This window comes from Felis catus, chromosome X (genome assembly GCF_018350175.1).
Source record: "Felis catus isolate Fca126 chromosome X, F.catus_Fca126_mat1.0, whole genome shotgun sequence".
Taxonomy (NCBI): Eukaryota; Metazoa; Chordata; class Mammalia; order Carnivora; family Felidae; genus Felis; species Felis catus.
The window spans coordinates 59,462,968-59,481,991 of NC_058386.1; the positions used below are offsets into that span (position 1 = coordinate 59,462,968).

A 19,024-nucleotide genomic window follows, 5' to 3' on the forward strand; every position below is an offset into this window, starting at 1 on the left:
CTTCTCACTGGATGTCTGCTGCTTCAAGTTTTGAGCCTTTCACTCAATGGTATATGTACATAGATATACTATCAGGATGTAGGAAAAGTAATGAGAGATTGATGAGTATGTATTATGATTGTCTTAAATATAATGCAGGTGGGGCGCCTGGGTGGCGCAGTCGGTTAAGCGTCCGACTTCAGCCAGGTCACGATCTCGCGGTCCGGGAGTTCGAGCCCCGCGTCGGGCTCTGGGCTGATGGCTCAGAGCCCGGAGCCTGTTTCCGGTTCTGTGTCTCCCTCTCTCTCTGCCCCTCCCCCGTTCATGCTCTGTCTCTCTCTGTCCCAAAAATAAATAAACGTTGAAAAAAAATTAAAAAAAATATATAATGCAGGTAATGTAATTGCTACTTTATAGAATTTAGTCTTTAAAATTTATAAAATTATTAGCTAATTTAGGGCCTGGCAAAGAGAGGGGAGTCTTCCTCTATCCATCTGTGGCTACAAATTTCCCCTAAAACACTTGTGCAAGTTACTTGTACTCATATAGTGTGTGTCCTCATAGGTAAAATACTGGTAATAATGCTTAGCTCAGAGAGCTGCTGTGAGGCTCTATGTGTTTAGCATACAGTGGGCACAAAATCAATGATAATGATTCTTCCTCATATTTCATGGGTCCTTCAAAAGTAGACTCTGGGTCTAATTCATGTCCCCTCTTTGATTCTTCTGGCCCTGGTTGCCTTCAGTGCCCCCCACTGTAAAATACACATTCGACTAGAATCGAACTGGCATTCACTTGGCCATAGTTGGCCTGAATGGATGTTTTCTTTGGCCCACGTACAGGAAACCAGAGCCAGTGTTTTAAAATTGAGATATTTTACATAGAAATCTAGAATTCCATCTTCTCTTGAAAAATCAGGAGATGTGGCAATGAAGAGTCCACATCCCTACATGACAACAATTGGCTGGAGCCAGGTGGCAGCTGGCCCCTAAGGTAGAGCATGCACTGTCAGTTGGCCAGAGCCTATCAGTCCTGCTCTGCTCATTCGCAAGACCTGCTTGACCCTGAAGACAACCCAATTTGGGGCCCTCTGGACAGCTGGAAGCAGTCTATGCCAGGCAGAAGGTAGGCACTTCCTTGCTAAATGAGTAAAACCCTTACCCCCCTCACCATCTCCCCCTTTTTTCGCTACCATTTTCTTGTCTTGTCATGCTAAGAAAGCCCAGTTATTGAGTAAGGTGATTCTCACTTAGAAAAGTAAACTGAACAAGTCTGTTAGAGTCAGGAGAGTCTACGTTATACTGTGGTAGCAAACAACTCCTATATCGCAGTGCCTTACAACAACGAGAATGTATTATTTGTTCACACACACAAACCTAGACACAAAATGAAAACACCCTTATATTTTGACAAGCATGCATACATGCATGAGTGCATGGGTATGTTTGCAATCACGAGTCAAATGAAAACTCTGGCATATGAACATATGACCTCCCACAGAACCCTATTTAGAGACTGATCAGCTTAGACCCCATGATGCTGTTTTCATAAGAGACATAAAAAGGCCCCAGAATCTAGGCATTAAGGGATGGTGGTACAAGAATATCCACTCTCAGCCAAGGAATTGTCCCATATCATAAAAAGAGTCTGAAAAGCTTATGAAAGAACCTAGAGGTTAAAAAAACAAACATGTTAAGCATTTTGGACTTTAAGCATTTTGCAAATGCATGAATAGGAAGTACTCTGGTGAGGCCTCCTCTTCTGGGTTTCTAGCTCAAGAGGAAGATGCACCCCAGATGTCCAACAGGCAGAGAAATGGAGCTGGCTGGCCTGGGTCCGAGAGAGGAGCTAGAAGGCTGGGGTCCTTCATCTCCAGCAGGAGCTGCAGATAGAAAGGAAGGCATCAGAGCCACGTCACATCCGTTTCCCCTCCTGGCTCTCCCCTCTTTTTTGTTCCACCCAATCGAGGCTTTGTCACCTGGACTACAGCACAGAACTCTTCCTCGCTGATGTGTTCATCTTGGGTCTTGCCTCCTCCAATCTCTCCATCAAAGTCACCACATATCTTTTTTTTTTTTTTTTTTTTTTTTTTTTTGTCAAGCCCGGGATAATTGAATATACTCCTCTCTAGCTCAGACATTCCCGGGCTCTTCACCACCCACAGTTTCTGGTCTAGGCCCTAGGCCTGGCATTCTAGACCTGGGTGACCAGTAGCCTCCCCAGCCTCATCCCTTTCTGTTCCAGCAGTTCCTCTAATGTTGCTGCTTCACTCACACACCACACCCCATCCAGCATTTTGGTCTGGGAGTGCCCAGCCTTCCCTCTCAACCTTCCCAGGATTCTATCGCTCCTCTGATCCTTCCTCTCCAGGCTCAACATTGAAATTTAGCCACAAAACACAACTAGTGAAGGCATCCAGGCTCCACATGTAGACTGGAGGCAGAGACCAGATCTCCCTCCAGCCTAGGCTCTTATCACCTATGTATATCCTGCCCACCACAACAGATTGCAGGGGTCAGACTAGAAAGCTCTGGGATGGGAGTGAGGAGACCTGGGCGCGCCACTTGATATGCTGCATGCCTCAGGGCAAGTCCCTGCCACTCTCTGGGCCTCAGTTTCCTTGTTTCTTGACACCAAATGCACTGGGCATTTCCTGATGAGCACAGAGCTCTGACGATTCACTGAGCAACCATCACCTGCCATCTCTGACATCAGGCTGAGGAGCTTGGGTTCCCCAGGCCCAAGGAGGTTCAACCCACCAACCCAGACCTCCCAGATAGGCCCTACTTACCACAGCGCCGTCCCATTTCCCAACCATCCCCACCCCGTGCTGTGCTCTCCTTTCAAGGACCAGGCTACCTGCTGCCACGCAGGGCTGGAGCAGGGAGATGGAGCCAGAAGATGCCTGAGAAGAGTTTCTCAGCATCAGCAGAGCCTCAGCGGCTTCCAGCTTCCGCTGCCACTCTGAGGAGGCAGAAACTGAGTCCTGGTCAGAAGCCTCAGGACCCTGCAATGGAAAGGGTGTGAGAGGATGGGAACTGAAAACCCATGCCTCCCTACGTCCTGCAATTGTCCCTTCAGCCCCCGGTTCCGCTGAAGGCCCCACCCATCCTGAGGCCATCTGCCCTTCCCGTGCACTAAGCTTGGCCCCTGCCAGGGTCCTGGACCCCACTATTTTCCAGGATCTGTGGCCGCAGTGAGGACAGGGTCAAGGGTGGCACACGGCTGGAGGACCAGAGTTGAGCATCTAGAAACAAGGAAGGAGAGGCCAGGGGATCAAACCCTCTGGCAGACACATACTGCCAGTAGACAAACAGGGCCAGGATTTTGCAATATCTGGATGTGGGAATCTGAGTGCCTGCTGGCCATTAGTCGTTGTGGCTTGTGCAAGTCCTTTCCCCTGTTTGGCCTGTTTTCCTTTCTATGTCTTTCTTGTATATCTTTCTTGAGACACTCATTCCTGCCAGCAGTTTCAAAACTCTCGGGGCAACAGTGACGGGTGTAGGAAATCACAGGTGTCTGCATTTTAATCTGCAAGGCACCTGAAGAGATGTGATTACTGTCCTGTCCAGGGACTGGTTCTCACTTCCATATTCCTCAGTCCCCATGGAACTTGAAGGACCAGCCTGGCTCATCTCCAGGAAGCTTTCTCTAAGGGCCTCTGGACTCCCCCCTGGGCTCTGTGGCCCTCACCACCATGGACCTCCTTTCAGCAGGACCTTCTTTCCCATCAATCCGTTTCCTCCATCTGAATGGAGGACTAACAGCCTCCATTCGTTGAAGGAATGTGCCACATTGTGGCACAACGTGGCCTAGTCCTCTCGTCAATGCTATAGGTTTATGATATTGTCCCCATCAGTACACTGCTAGGGAAATGGAGGCTTGGAAATGGCCATATTCTCACAAATAGGAAATGTCAAGGCTGGGAGAACCCTGCCCTTCCCCACTAGTCTGAGATGCTGCCTCCTCCTCCCCTCCTCCTGCTCCTCCACCACCACCTCCTCCTCCTCCCACTTCTCGTCCTTCTCTCCTCCCCCTCCTTCTGGCTGCTCATCGGTCGCCACCTCCACTTCCTCCTTGTATCTCCCACGGCATCAAGCACAAAGGCCAGGCATGCAATAACACAATATACAACTAGCTCCGTGGTCCTTCTCACTCTACGCACATGCTGGACAGGGCAGGGGTCCTGTGGGTCTTCCTGGAAAGAGAAGTTGTGAGTTGCATCTTCAAGGCTGCTGGAGTCCAAGATAGAGACAAAGATTTTGGGGCCTGACCAATCAGCAGACCTCCTTGGGTGCTCGCCTGCAGGAGCCGAGAGGACAGGGTGGAGTGTCAGCACCAGGCCAGCCATGGAGAGGAGACATGGGTATGTTGTGTGATGAGGATAGTAGCCCAGAATGTCAGAGCTATTCAGTAGCCCTGAATGTCAGTCAGAGCTGAGAAGACCTTGAGGACCAGCCAGTTCCTGCTCTTTATTTTCCAACCGGGGAAATTGAGGTCCAAGGAGGAGTATTATTTCCCCAAAGTCATATGGCAGGCTGCAGTAGGGTTAGAGAGGGAACCCATGTCTTCAGGACACAGACAAAAGAGTCTGGACAGTGGCTGAGATGGGAACCTCCTCACAGCCCTCAGACTCTCCTTACTTCCCCGGGGGGGGGGGGGCGTGCACAGGGGTGGGCCTCAAGCTGGGACATGATGTTCTCCTTCCCAGCTGTGGAAAGCTGGGGACACTTTAGATGAGCCTTTCCCCCCTGAACCCACCCCACCTCACTCCACCCCCACTCTACTTCACCTCCAATCTGAGGTCTCATCTCACCGAGAACCATTTCCACCCCCACCCCCCACCCCCACCCCTCACCCCGATTGCCCCTTCCCACCAACACTTGGTAGATCATATTGATAAAGTTTTATAGGTGGGGCAGCTTAAACCCTGAGGAGTAACTTGCCAAGGCCACATCGAAATTGGGTAGTAGGACTGGTGGCAGCACTGCTCGTGCTCTCTACACCCAAACCCAAGACGCCCTCCCTGACCAGAAACACTCACTGACGACTCCTCCTTGAATGGTCAACTTCTCGACATGGCTGTGAGCTTTGGGAGGGGAGGCCCCACTCGTTATCAGTCCTTGAGTCAGGTGCCTCTTTAGGCATGCCCCCTGCTCCCTCTTCAAGGCACTCTCAGCAGGCAAGACTCTGCAGGGATCCCTAAAGTGGGGGATTGCCAGTCTACAGTCAGTCACATTTAGAGGAGGCCCCCTCCCCACCCCCACTGTCAGACACCATACTCACGAGAAGAAGGCACACTTGTGACATTCACAAGCCTGGAAGGGGCAGGAGTGCTCCTGGTCCTTGGTTTGGTCACTGAGGCCATGGTTGTAGCAGCGGGCACAGCAACTTACAGTTCTTTTGGGGCCAAGTTCGATCCCCCATGGGGCTCTGGTCTCAAGGCCAGTGGGGGAGTCGGAGTGGCAGCAGGGCACAGCAGGCATTTCATTGGGATCCATGGTTCTAGGGCCAGGAGTGGATGTCAGGATGGCCACATGATCCCCTACCCTCAGCATGCTTCCTCTGCCCTTCAAAATCCCCACCTGAGGTGCCTGGATTCTTCTTCATCCAGCTCACCGCTGAAATTGGATCGCACCCACCCTTCTTGCTCACACAGCCTCCTGCCCAGGAGGCCCTACTCACGCAAAGCCTCGTTCCAAGCAACTCATGGCATGGTTCCTGTCAACTTTCAATCCAATCATCATTCTCCTTGCCTACCTTCACTCTACATAGATCCCATTTTCAGGCATATACATTCACTCTTGTGCCCCCTTCAACAATTCCTGCCCTCCCCTTCTCATGTGTCATCCTCTACTCTGCTATACCTATTTTTCCTGGCATTCGCTTCCACCGTTGTCTTCCTAACCTCCCACATTCACTCACTCCCTACTCGTGACTCTATGGCTCCTGAACTCAATTCTGTTATTAGTCTCATGTACATCCTACGTTCGAATTTCCTCTCACACCCCATTCTGATCTTCTTCTGCACCCCACTGTAATCTTAATTATTCTCTTTTTCCCCCTTTAAGCGGACACCCCTTTGCACCCCATGAGATTATATTATGTTGCTGAATCCCAAGCCCCTCTTTCCATAATTATGTTTTATTCATCCCTTTGATTAGTCATTGACTAGATCCTTGTTGGGCCCCCTATGGAATGCCAGACCCTGATCTGGTCAACAGACAACTCCTCGCTGCACTAATTGTTTTCTTCCACCAACACACCCTCTCTGCTTTCATTCAAACCCATGTATTCCCTCCACAGCCTCCTGACAATCTCCCATGATCCTCTTCACGCTTCAACAGTTATGCTTGGGTACACCTTCCCTGTTCCCCAAACCCAGGGTGTACTACCCCGTCTCAAGGCAGCCCAGTCATTCGCTGCCACTACCACATCAAAATCAAAGGCAGGGGCATATGCCCTGCCTCAGGTTCCAGAGGCCAGGAGTCAAGGGTCTGAGGCAGGGGATCCTCCCCCAGGCGTTCCAATGTTGTTGGTTGGGGGTGGGGGTGGGGGTGCGGGTGACTGAGTTGGACATCAGGAGCGGGCAGAGGGACCCCACTGAGGTGGAGGAGAGGACCAGGGGTTGGTGATCCAGAGCAGGAGGGAGGGAGGAAAGAAGATGTGTGGAGAACGAGGGTCGTATTCCTGATGCCAGCCTGTGGTTACCTCAGCCTCCAGCCGCAGTGACAGGAGGTGGGAGGGAAGACCACTTCTCTCTCCCTTTCTCGCCCTTCGCACAAAGGCCAATGAGCTTCCAGCGCTGCCTTGCTCCTCCCACATCTGTGGCCAGCGACCAATGAGCTTCGAGTTCCACCGGAACTCACCCACCAAAGCCCCGCCCCCTTACCGTCCTCCCACTTCTCCGCGTGCTGGCTTTACCAAGCCCGCCAGTGAGTAATTCCTGAAGTGAGGTGGAGCTTTGCGTTCCCCCAAACCTTGTTTCCCAGACTTTTCTCTCCTTGGATGTGACATACTACATGCGCGTGCAGTTTTAACTCATGTCCTTGGTATTCTGTAATTTACTTTTACAAAATCCAGCGTGTGTTTTTAAGATTCATCCATATTCCTATGTCAGGGATTCTCAATCAGGGGGGCATCCTGCACCCCTGAGGAACATTTGGATGTGCCTGGAGTCATTTTGGTCCACCTTTGCATGTCTCGGCTTCTGAGCTCCCTGTCTGTTCCATAGATAAATTTGTCTATTCCTGTGCCAATACTCCACCATCTTAATTTTTACCTCTTGACAGGACATCTTGATCTATGTGTGGTAGGGAAAGTCCCCACATCTTATTCATAATCTTCAGGCGTATCTTTCGTATTCTTCACCTTTTGCCCTTCCAGTATAAATATTAGAATCAACATGTCATGTTCCTTGAAAATTCATTTGCAACACATTTGGGTTGCATTTTCATTAAATCTATGGATCAGCTAGGGGAGAATTGCCTGTATTTATGACACCCAGCCTTCCTAGTCACCAACATGGCATGTCTCTCCGTTTATGAGGGTCTTCTTTAATGTTTTAATATTTTAGTTTACTATTTAGGTTTATCTTTTCTACATTCAGATCTTGTACATCTTTTATGGCATATATCCCAAGATACTCTAGAGTACTGTTGCTCTTGTACTTGATATCTGTTTAAAATGACATTTCCTAATTGTATCTAATTTATAGAAATCCATTTGATTTTTAAAAACTGTATTGACCTTAAGGTCAGCCACCGTGTTAAACTCTGTGATATCTAATAATTTGTCTTTAGACGTCTGCAGGTTTCTGTGAATCTTTGAGTAAGAGAAGTACAATAATCAACTTACAGGTTTCTTAAACCTTTACTGACTGGCTAGGACGTCCACTACAAGTGGAACAGACATGGCAAAATTGGACCCCTTTGGGTTAACATTTCCATATTAAAATGTATTCGTTGTGTTCCACTGTTTTCTTTCCTTCCTTCCTCCCTACCTCCTTTCTTCTGTCCTCCCTTCTTTCCTTCCTTCTTTCCCTGCTTTCTTCTTTTCTCCCTTTCTTTTCTTCTTCCTTTCTCTCTTCCTTCTTTCTTTTTTCTCTTTCCTTCTCTTTCTTTCTTTCTTTCTTTCTTTCTTTCTTTCTTTCTTTCTCTTTATAGGTTTAAGGAGCTTCCCTTATATTTCTAATTTCATAAGTTTGTCTTAAAACATGAATCAATATCGAATTTTACTTTTCTGTCTCTATTGAAATGTTCAAGAGTCTGTTTAACAGTCTGTTAATACAGTGACTGTTATTTGCAGATGCTTTTTTCAAAATCTGTAGTGAAGTTTATAATCACAAGAGGACAAAACCATAAGTGTGTATCTTAATAAGTTTTCAAAAATTAAACATACACATTCAGTTAGCACCTAGAGCAAGCAACAGAATATATTACCGATACAAAAACCTCTCTCATGCCCCCTTCGACCTGTATTTTTTAAATGTGAATCCAGCTTCATTCTCCAAGGATAAATGTAACTTCTTTATGGTGGATCATCTTTTGTAGATACTGGTGGGTTCAGTTTGCTAAGGCTTTGCTTTGGATTTTTTTACATCTTCTGTTCATGAGTGAGATCAACTTGAAGCTTCTCTTTCCCATAGTATCTTTGCTGGTTCCAGTGTCAAGGTTCTCTGTTTTTCTTTTTAAATTTTACTTATTTATTTATTGAGAGAGAGAATGTGTGTATGTGTGTATGTGTGAGTGTGAGTGGGGGAGCGACAGAGAGAGAAAGAGAGAGAGAGAATCCCCAATAGGCTCTGCACTAATAGTGAGGAGCCCAACGCAATGCTAGAACTCAGGAACCTGTGAGATCATAACCTGAGGTGAAATTAATAGCCTGACGCTCAACCAACCGAGCCACCCAGGTGCCCCATCAGGGTCAGGGTTTTCTAGTCTCATAGACTGAGTTGGGGAATAGTTTCTCTTTTCTACCCTCTGGGAGTTTTTGTATAACATTGGGATTATCTGTCTTGATTCTTTTTAAAACTTGACCACTAAACAGCTGTGATGCCCGTTTTCTTTACTTTTTGTTTTCTATTGTACCTTGGAGAATTTCAAACATACACAAATCGGGTTTGTATACAAACATACAATCTCCATGTTCATTACAGCAGAACTGTGTTCCTGGAACTCTACCTTGCATCCATCAGCTTCCAAAAAGCCAAAGGGTTTGTGAAAACAGAATGCTCAGCTCTACCATCTATAGTCTCAGATTAAAATATCTGGGGTGGAACCCAGAGTTTGCTTTTCTGACAAGTTCTCTGGTTATGCAAATGCTGCCGGTGGGGAATCACACTTTGAGAAACATTGTATATACAAGACAGAATGGTGAGGGAAACCATTACTGGACTGCAACCATTAACAACTCATACCCAATTTCATTTCATAGGGACCTTCTCCCCTCCCTCTCTTCCAGATGATTTTCAAGAAAATACCAGAAATCATCCTACCTTATTGCAGAATACTTCACCACATAGCTTTAAAATATGAACAATCCATTTTCTTCAACTTTCTATTTTCAAAACGCACAAAGTTGAAGAGTGAACGTTCTTTTACCTAGATTTCATATTATCCCATTGTTTTATCTCTCCTTTTTTTTTCTTTTGCTTAACCACTCAAGTTCCAAACGCTTCATCCAATAACTTCAGAATGGACATTCTCTTGTCTAGCCATATTACTGTTGTCAAGGTGAAGAAATTTAACAATGACATGATAATATTATCTAAGTCCATACACAGCCCGTATTCAAATATATCCTTTTGAGGGTCGACAATTCAATCAAGTATCATACATTGCATTCAGTTGTCATGTCTCTTTAGTATCTTCTGGTCCCAAACAGTCCCTCAACTTAGATCTTCCATGATAATATTTTCCAAGAGCCTAGACCCGTTTGCTTCCAATGTGTCCACAATACAGTTTTGCTTGATATTTTCCTCTCATTTAGATTTCTTTTTAACATTTTTGGCAAGAATATTAAATAGGTGATGGGTAGTTCACTTTACGTCACATCTGAATGCTCTGAATGAAGGTCAGTTTGTCTAGCTATAGGTGCTGCTCTTGGCATTACTCAGTTTGATCACTTATTTATGGTATCTTTGGACAGATCACTCCATCGTAAAGGTACCTTTGTTCTGTGACTTATAAGAAGTCTGTAGCATGATATTTTGATACCATGTGGGTATTCTGCTCCTTCCCCACAAAATTTCACCTCTTGGCCTTAGTTTTTGTCCCTGGTTCTTGTCTGATTTGATTATTATCTGGTGGTTGAGAAATGATGACTTTCTATTGCTGTCATTCCTTTCTACTTTTACTGACGGACATTTTGCTGTGAAGATGAACATCCCACCTCCCCACCCCCACCCTGTTGCTGCTGTTGTGTTTGCAGCAGCAGAGGAACATGAAAAGCCACTCATCTGTTGTGTTCAAAGAAATATAAGGAGAATAACGTGGAAAATATTAAGAGACATGTAAACAAATTTAAGATGAATTTGGTAAAAATTTCTCTAACAGTCCAAACAGAACAACAGAATTTATTGCTTGAAGTTAACAACAACAAGAACAAGATTTTTTAAAAATTAAGAGAAGCTGAGTTATAAATTTGGCCATCTATAAAACAGTTTGGCTCCTTTGTGTGCACCTTTTCTCTCTCTCTCTCTCTCCCTCTCTCTGTCTCTGTCTCTCTCTCTCTCACACACACACACACACACACACGAACTTTTTAGATAGACACATGCTTAAAAATATAAATAAGAAACACTGTTTATTTCAGTTACAGAATGTATGTTAGAAAATTGTGACACCATATTAGAATTTACAAAAAGAAGATCTTCAACCAAATCTACATAATACAAGACCTTTCCAACAATGTGAAGGAGGAATTGATTCAAAATCTGAAAAAAAATTTCAAATACCTTATTTTTACCATCACCTGAATCATGAGACATGAGACCCTGGCCAATTAATACCTTAGGTACATTTTATCTCCAAGGACTTTCCAGTTAGCAAGGACATGATTTGTAGCTTAAAGAATGGAACTCATGGTGTGGAGCTTGTGGAATCTTTTCTATCACTTAGAAAAGAATTTGAGCTATGTACAAGAGATATTACAAAAAATAGTTTCTGTCATGAAGGACCATAGTCTAGCTATTATGCTGGAAAGCAATTCTCATTGTTGTTTTAAATCAAGAGTCCGATGTTTCTCTTATTCTTCTTTCCACTGTATGATACATATTGAGAACATGGATACTTAGCTTTCTAAAAATTTTTTTTCAACGTTTTTATTTATTTTTGGGACAGAGAGAGACAGAGCATGAACGGGGGAGGGGCAGAGAGAGAGGGAGACACAGAATCGGAAACAGGCTCCAGGCTCTGAGCCATCAGCCCAGAGCCTGACGCGGGGCTCGAACTCACGGACTGCGAGATCGTGACCTGGCTGAAGTCGGACGCTTAACCGACTGCGCCACCCAGGCGTCCCTAAAATAGACTATATGTAAAACATCATGGATATAGTTATTAATGTCATCCAGTAAATATGTACTAATGCAGTGATTTCATTGTAGCTTAACTTTGTCATTCTTGCTAGAGGTTTGTAAGTTTTATGGATCTTTTCAAAGAACCAGATTTTTGTTTCATTGATTTTCTCTATTGTTTTCTGTTTTGTATTTCATTGACTACTGGATTTAATCTTTAGCATTGCCTTCCTTCTGCTTGCTTTGCTCTTCTTCTAGTTTCCTGAGGTGAGAACTTAGATTATTGATTTGATGCTTTTCTTTTTACTTAATGTAAATGCTTAATGATGTAAATTTCCATTTCAGCAATGCTTTAGCTCATCCACATATTTTGATATGTTTTGTAATCATTTCTATTCAGTTTAATTCATTTCTTGATGTGCTGGAACATTTTCTCTTTAGTCCATGGATTGGGTGGCCTCCTTACCACTGGGTGTTAAAATCATTTTAGCAGGGATAGGGAAATCTCCTTACTGCCTGGTGGAGGTATAGTTCCAGAATCTCCACGTGATTGATTTCCACTAACATAGGAGGGGCAGAGTGGCCCCTGTTTCTGCAAGTCAAATGTGGAATTCTAAGCTTCCCGTTAGATCTTTGCTGGTTTGAGCGGGGGCAAAGCCATAGTTTGTTCTGTTGTGTTTGGCTGAAGTGGAGCAGTTATTGTCAAAGGGTTTTCTATCTTGCAAGGCTGCCACTTTTCTGATCCTTATGCTGGAGACAGCAGGCTTTTGTTGCAGCTATTTTGTTGTTCTGTCATCCTTATCATCATTGGTTTGCCTATGCCTTTTGTCATTTCTGGGTAGCTGGCTTCTTCAGCTCAAAGTCTGGGATATATGACACAGAAAGAAAACCAAGGGAACTCACCATTGTGTCCTTCCTTTGGTTCTGAGATCCCTAATTATTCTGCCTTCTCCTCTCCACTTTGCAGAGTCCTATGTTTATTTTATACATGGTGTCCAGGCTTTTAGATTGTAGTGGTAAGAATAGGGAGATGTACCTCTACTCTATCTTCCCAGAAGCATAAATATCTATATGAATTTAATTATAAGTACTGATTTTTCACGTGTGTTTGGATTTAAAATTAAATTTAAATTCAATTTTAATCCAACTTAAAATAATTGAATTTTAAGTGAAAATTAAAATTAAATATAGCTTTTGAATTCAATATGTTTGTCTTTGATCAGAAACTCTAATTTTTGCAAAAAATAAACACATTTACCTGATAAGGTATTTGAAAAATATATCCCAAATTGCATGTGCTTTGAAGAGATAGGAATTAACATTCAAAAGACTCCCAGATAAATCAGGCATAATTAAAACAGTTCCATCATAGGTAAAACACAAATTTTAGGTCAGAATCATAGTTTCATGGGGAAATTTCTCAGTCCCTCAACTTTGGATGTTTACCCCAATTTCTAAGGTATATCCACTTCATTGAGTTAATATTCAGAAACATACTTCAGCTTCAATAACCAAATATGAGTATTCTTACAAAAGCTGTTAAAATGACAATTAGGAAATTCAGTAGATGTGGGAAATTTGTCACTTGGTAAATTCATTAATTTTAGGCGAGTTGATTTTGTTGTTACCCAGAATCACAAAGCATAACAGGGAGAATCCTGGACAAAGGGGGCTCTTCTCCTGGCCATCATCCATCTGTGCAAGCACATGGAGGGAGGAACTCGTTGGCTAAATGAGGCAAGTGGATTCTGAATCTCTTAATTTGGATTACTGTAATAGCTTTTGTGTATTTGTGGCATTTCGGAGGCCTATCGATAGTAATTAGAGCTAATATTTTGGGGGCATTAGCTATTTGCCAGACAGTGCACTAAATGTCTACAAATATTGTCACATTTTAACAAGCCTCCCCCCCCCCCCGCATTATTATCCTCAGTTTTGCAAATTGGAAATCTGAGGTTGAGAGAGACTAAGTAATTTGCCCAGCTAAGCAGTGGTAGAACCAAGTTTCAAATTAAAAACTGTCAAGAGACTCTTAATAACTGAGAACAAACTGAGGGTTGATGGGGGGTGGGAGGGAGGGGAGTGTGGGTGATGGGTATTGAGGAGGGCACCTGTTGGAATGAGCACTGGGTGTTGTATGGAAACCAATTTGACAATAAATTTGATATTTAAAAAAATAAAAATAAAAATTGTCTATCTTATACAATTGTCATTTGTGGGCTCTTGACATCTTTACAAGCATCTTTGTCCAAGGTCCCAGAATACCTTGAGTAATCAAGCCCTGAACACACCGGCTGTACGTAAGCAGGCATCTCTTGGCAGTTCAAAGGGTTTCACATAAATAGACATTAATTGTATGTAAACTCAGATTTTAGGCTACTGTTGGGAATCTTTGATCAATGACTGAGTGATATTTGTTGAATATGCAGAGACTGATTCAGAGGGAGAAACGTGGAGCTATATTTCCATACTGTGGTGTGAAGAGTAGTCTTTTGGGCCTCTTCTACGTTTTAACCAGAAGCCTATCAATAACCAGCAGGGCAGTGGGCTGCATCAATATAAACATAAGCTATTTCAGTGGAAAATACTAACTTGGTGCTATGGAATTATGAAAACCATAATTAGTTGTTCAAACAAATCTCTGTTTCTAACTCTTCCTATGGGAGATCTCTGCAGCCCTTCATCTACATTTTCATTCACTAGAGGCTCTCAGCTTCCTGAATGGATTAGGGATGAAGTTAGCCGTGACCAGAGATATTAGTCCAGAGTTGCTGCCAAATATCCAGGTGAAAATCTGGTTTTATTTAAGACACGGTGGCCAAAAATAACTCCCATTGAACTGAAATAAGATATAATTTGGTGACCAGATGCAGGTGTGGCAATCATTGTGCTTCAAATGTTCCAGTTAAATTGATGGTTTTTCAAGAGTGACAACTTTGAGATCAAAGATGGTGTCTTATACATCTTTGCTCTTACAGCTCCTGTTGTGGTCCTTTTCACATGGTCGGTGACCAAGAAAAGTTATATCTTGAGAGACATGTAACTGCCAAGCACAGCCACAAACACCCTGTTAGACAAGCACAGTGAAAGGTTGTACTGGAAGCCGGCCAAAACTGGCAGAAGAACCTCTGAAAATTCTGTCCTCCCTAAAAGTCATGAGAAAACTGGCAGAAATTTTCAAAATCAATGTTTTCGGAACTCAGGAAATTCACCAAAAGCATGCAACACCATCAGGTATGTTTATTCTAGAGAAACAGATGAATCTCAGTAGGAAGAGTGAGCTATGTGGTATATCAACTGGCCCTATTCCCATGCTCCTCTATCCAAGGCTTCTATGGTAGCCTTGAATATGGACGGCCTGCAGTCTCAGTGAAAGCCAGCAGCCTGGCAGCTGCCACAGGCAGCAGAAAGGAGATGGGCCTCCTGCAAAGTTTCACTCCCAGGGAACTGTCATTATATGACCTGTATGGTTGGTCCTGGATGACCCCACTTGCATGGCTGTCTGTATTTGCACTGACTCAGAGCTTGCCCATTTGAAATGTGTTTTCCATGGGGGCACTTGTCAAAAACATTTAGGGGCAATTGTTTAACCTTGCAGCTGCCTCAGCAGTAGACAACACGTGGGGCATACAATAGGTGATCCAAATCCTTAAAAACACTGAGTAGTAAGATGTTCACAGGGACTTTAAAAAGTTGTGACATTATCTCAATCTTTGACAAAGCAGGAAAGAGTATCCAATGGAAAAAAAAGTTTCTTCAACAAGGATACTGGACCACTTTCTTACACCATACACAAAAATAAACTCAAGATTGATGGACAACCTAAATGTGAGACAGAAAACCATCACAGTCTTAGAGGAGAACACGGGCAGCAACCTCTTTGACCTCAGCTGCAGCAACTTCCTACTAGACATATCTCCCAGAGGCAAGGGAAACAAAAGCAAAAATGAACGATTGGGACTTCATCAAAATAAAAAGCTTCTACACAGTGAAGGAAACAACAAAACTAAAAGGCAGCCTACAGAATGGGAGAAGATATTTGCAAATGACATATCTGATAAAGGGTTAGTATTCAAAATCTATAAAGAACTTAGCACACTCAACACCCAAACAAGAAATAGTCCAGTGAAGGAATGAGCAGAAGACATGAATAGCCACTTTCCCACAGAAAACATCCTGATGTCTAACAGACACATGAAAAGATGCTCAACATCACTCATCATCAGGGAAATACTTATCAAAACCATGATAAGATACCACCTCACACCTGTCAGAATGGCTAAAATTAACCACACAGGAAACAACAGGTGTTGGTGAGGATGCAAAATAAGGGGAGCCCTCTTACACTGTTGGTGGGAATGCAATCTGGTGCAACCACTCTGGAAAACAATGTGGAGTTTCCTCAAAAAGTTAAAACTAGGGGGCGCTTGGGTGGTTCAGTAGGTTAAGCATCCAACTTCGGCTCAGATCAACGATCTCATGGTTTGTGAGTTTAAGTCCCACATTGGGCTCTGTGCTGAAAGCTCAGGGCCTGGAGCCTGCTTCAGGTTCTGTGTTTCCCCCTCTCTCTCTGCCCCTCCCCTGCACGCATGCTCTCTCTCTCTCTCACACACACACACAGACATAAATAAACACTAAGAAATTAAAAAATTTTAAGAATAGAGCTATCCTACAATCCAGCAATTGCACTACTAGGAATTTACCCAAAGGATACAAAAATCCACATTCAAAGGGGTATATGCACCCCAATGTTCATAGCAGCATTATCAACAGTAGCCAAGCTATGGAGAGAACCCAATGTCCATCAACTGATGAATGGATAAAGAAGACGTGGTGTGCCTTTTAGGTAAAGGCAAATATCATATGATTTCACTCATATGTGGAATTAAGAACTGAAACAGACGAACATAGGGGAGGGGGGAAAAGAGAGGGAAACAAACCATGAGAGACTGTTAAATTAGAGAACAAACTGAGCGTTGATGGAGGGAGGTCGGTGGGGGTGGGCTAGATGAGTGATGGGTATTAAGGTGGGCACTTGTTATAATGAGCACTGAGTATTGGATGTAAGTGATGAATTACTGAAGTCTACTCCTGAAACCAATGTTGCACTGTATGTTAACTAACTAGAATTTAAACCCAAATTGAAAAAAAAAGAGCTGTGACCTTATCCCTATGAATCTGGAAGGCCAGACACATTCCTAAGACCACAGCATGCTCCAGAAAGATACAAAAAGTCTCTAAGCTCTCAACTCAGGTTTAATTTGAGGCTCTGAGAAGGCAGAAATGAAAGCCTGCATGGCTGAGTGTGGAAGGCATGCCCAACATACACACGTCACTCACATGTCAAAGACTGTTTTTTTTTTATTTTTAACGTTTTTTATTTACTTTGGAGACAGAAAAAGACAGAGCATGAGCAGGGGAGGGGCAGAGAGAGAGGGAGACACAGAATCCAAAGCAGGCTCCAGGCTCTGAGCTGTCAGCACAGAGCCCAATGTGGGACTCAAACTCACAAGCCACGAGATCATGACCGGAGATGAAGTGGGATGCTTAACTGACTGAGCCACACAGGTGCCCCAAAAGACTGAGTGTTTTAACAGTTACAAGCATTTAATCTCTGCCCAATCATTAGTTAACCACTAAGCTAGCCGAGCAGTGAATTCAGTGGCCATGTACAACAGAAGATACAGACTTTACAGAAGCAGTTCAGAAAAGTTATAAAACAAATGACAGCAAAAATACCAACAGACAGCAACAATGAAACCTGGAGAGGAGGCAGAATCTGAATTCCAGAGTCACCACGTTATATTACTTAAAATGTCCAGCTTTTGATAAAAGCCTATCAGATGTACAAAGAAACAGGAAAGTATGGGACATACACTGGGACACCCAGACATTGGATTTACTAGACAGAGACTTTAAGTCAGTTATTGTAAATATGTTCAAACATCTAATGGAAGCTGTGTCTTATGAATTAAAGGGAAGTATGAGAATGATGATTTATTAAGCAGATATATCAACAAAGAGATAGAAATCATTTTTAAAATATCAAACAGAAATTCTCGAGTTGAAAAGTATAATAACTGCAATGAAAAATTCATGATACCAGCTCAACAGAAATTGCATTTGGGGTTAAAAAGAATCACCAAACGTGGAAGTTAAAGCCAATTGAGATTGTATAGTCTGAGGAAAAGAAAGAAAAAGTAATGAAGAAAAATGAACAGAGCCTCAGAGACCTTGTAGGATGTGATAAAGCACAGCACTTATGCACAGAGTCCCTGGAGGAGAGAAGAGGAGATAAAGGGAAAGAAAGACTATTAGAAAAATATGGGGCACATGGGTGGCTCAGTTGGTTACATGTCTGACTCTTGATTTCGGCTCAGGTCATGATCTCACAGTTCGTGAGATGGAGCTCAGTATCGGGCCCTTCACTGACAGCACGAGCCTTCTTGGGATTCTCTCTGCCTCTCTCTCTCTCTCTCTCTCTCAAAACGAACTTAAAAAGAAGTAAATAATGGCCCAATACTTCCCAAATTTTACTAAAATTATGAATCTAGTGAAATAAAATGATTCAAAACTCCATGGAGGATAGACTCAAGGAGACCTGCACCTAGAAACAGCTTAATCAAACTCCTGAAAACCAAAGGCAATGAGAGAAGGTTGAAAGCAGACATACAAAGCAGCTCATCACGTACAAGGGATCCCCAGTAAGATTAACAGCTGATTTCTCATCAGAAACCATGGGGAACAGAATATAGTGGGAAGTCATATTCAAAGTGCTGAAAGAAAAAGACTGTCAGACAAGAGTTCTCTATCCAGCAAAACTATCCTTCAAAAATGACGGTGAAATAAAACCATTCTCAGGTAAGGGAAAAACTGAGTGAATTTATCCCTAGCAGGCCTGTCTTACAAGAAATGTTAAGGGGGAAATCCTCCAAAGACACTAGAGAGTAACTCAAATCCACATGCAGAAATAGAGAGCATCACTAAAGTTAACTAGGCTGGCATTTATAAAAGACAGCATAAATGTATTATTGTTTGTAACTGTCTTCTGACTTTACCTGATTTAAAACACAAGTGCATAAAGCAATAATTATGGAAATATCTGGGTGGACTTTAAAGGTATAAAGATGCAATTTAAATGACAATAATAGTACAAAAGAGCTGGAGAGTCCAGAGGTATAAAGATCAAAGTTTTACATAATACTGAAATTAAATTGGTATTAATCTGAGTTAGATTTTTTTTCAGTTAAGATCTTAATTGTAATTTGTGAGGCAACCACTAAGAAATAATTCAAAATTGTAGTAAACAATAAAAACGGTATGAGAGAAAATATTTTTAACACAAAGTGGCACCTCAATGGTGAGAGAGAGAGAAAAATGAAAACATGAGAAAAAAAATGACAGTGGCAGACATAAATCATACCATATCATTAATTACATTAAATGTAAGTGGAATGGTTGGTGGGAATGCAAATTGGTGCAGCCACTCTGGAAAACAGTGTGGAGGTTCCTCAGAAAATTAAAAATAGA

General features: G+C 43.2%; 1 protein-coding gene across 3 annotated transcripts in view; it reads right to left on the reverse strand.

Moving 5' to 3' along the window:
• Positions 1-285: 285 nt before the first annotated feature.
• The window catches only part of LOC101081365 (doublesex- and mab-3-related transcription factor C1), a 28,993-nt gene continuing 10,254 nt past the window's right edge, over positions 286-19,024 (reverse strand). The window contains exons 1-6 of one of the 3 annotated variants that reach the window (XM_045051036.1): positions 6,691-8,022; positions 5,266-5,484; positions 5,024-5,181; positions 4,145-4,281; positions 2,839-2,986; positions 286-1,861 (exon numbers count right to left, since the gene is read on the reverse strand). In XM_045051036.1, the coding sequence (XP_044906971.1) occupies positions 1,749-1,861; positions 2,839-2,986; positions 4,145-4,281; positions 5,024-5,181; positions 5,266-5,480 (771 nt within the window). In that variant the 5' untranslated portion in view covers positions 5,481-5,484; positions 6,691-8,022 and the 3' untranslated portion in view covers positions 286-1,748. The other 2 variants (XM_023249275.2, XM_045051035.1) reach the window with 2 other exon arrangements.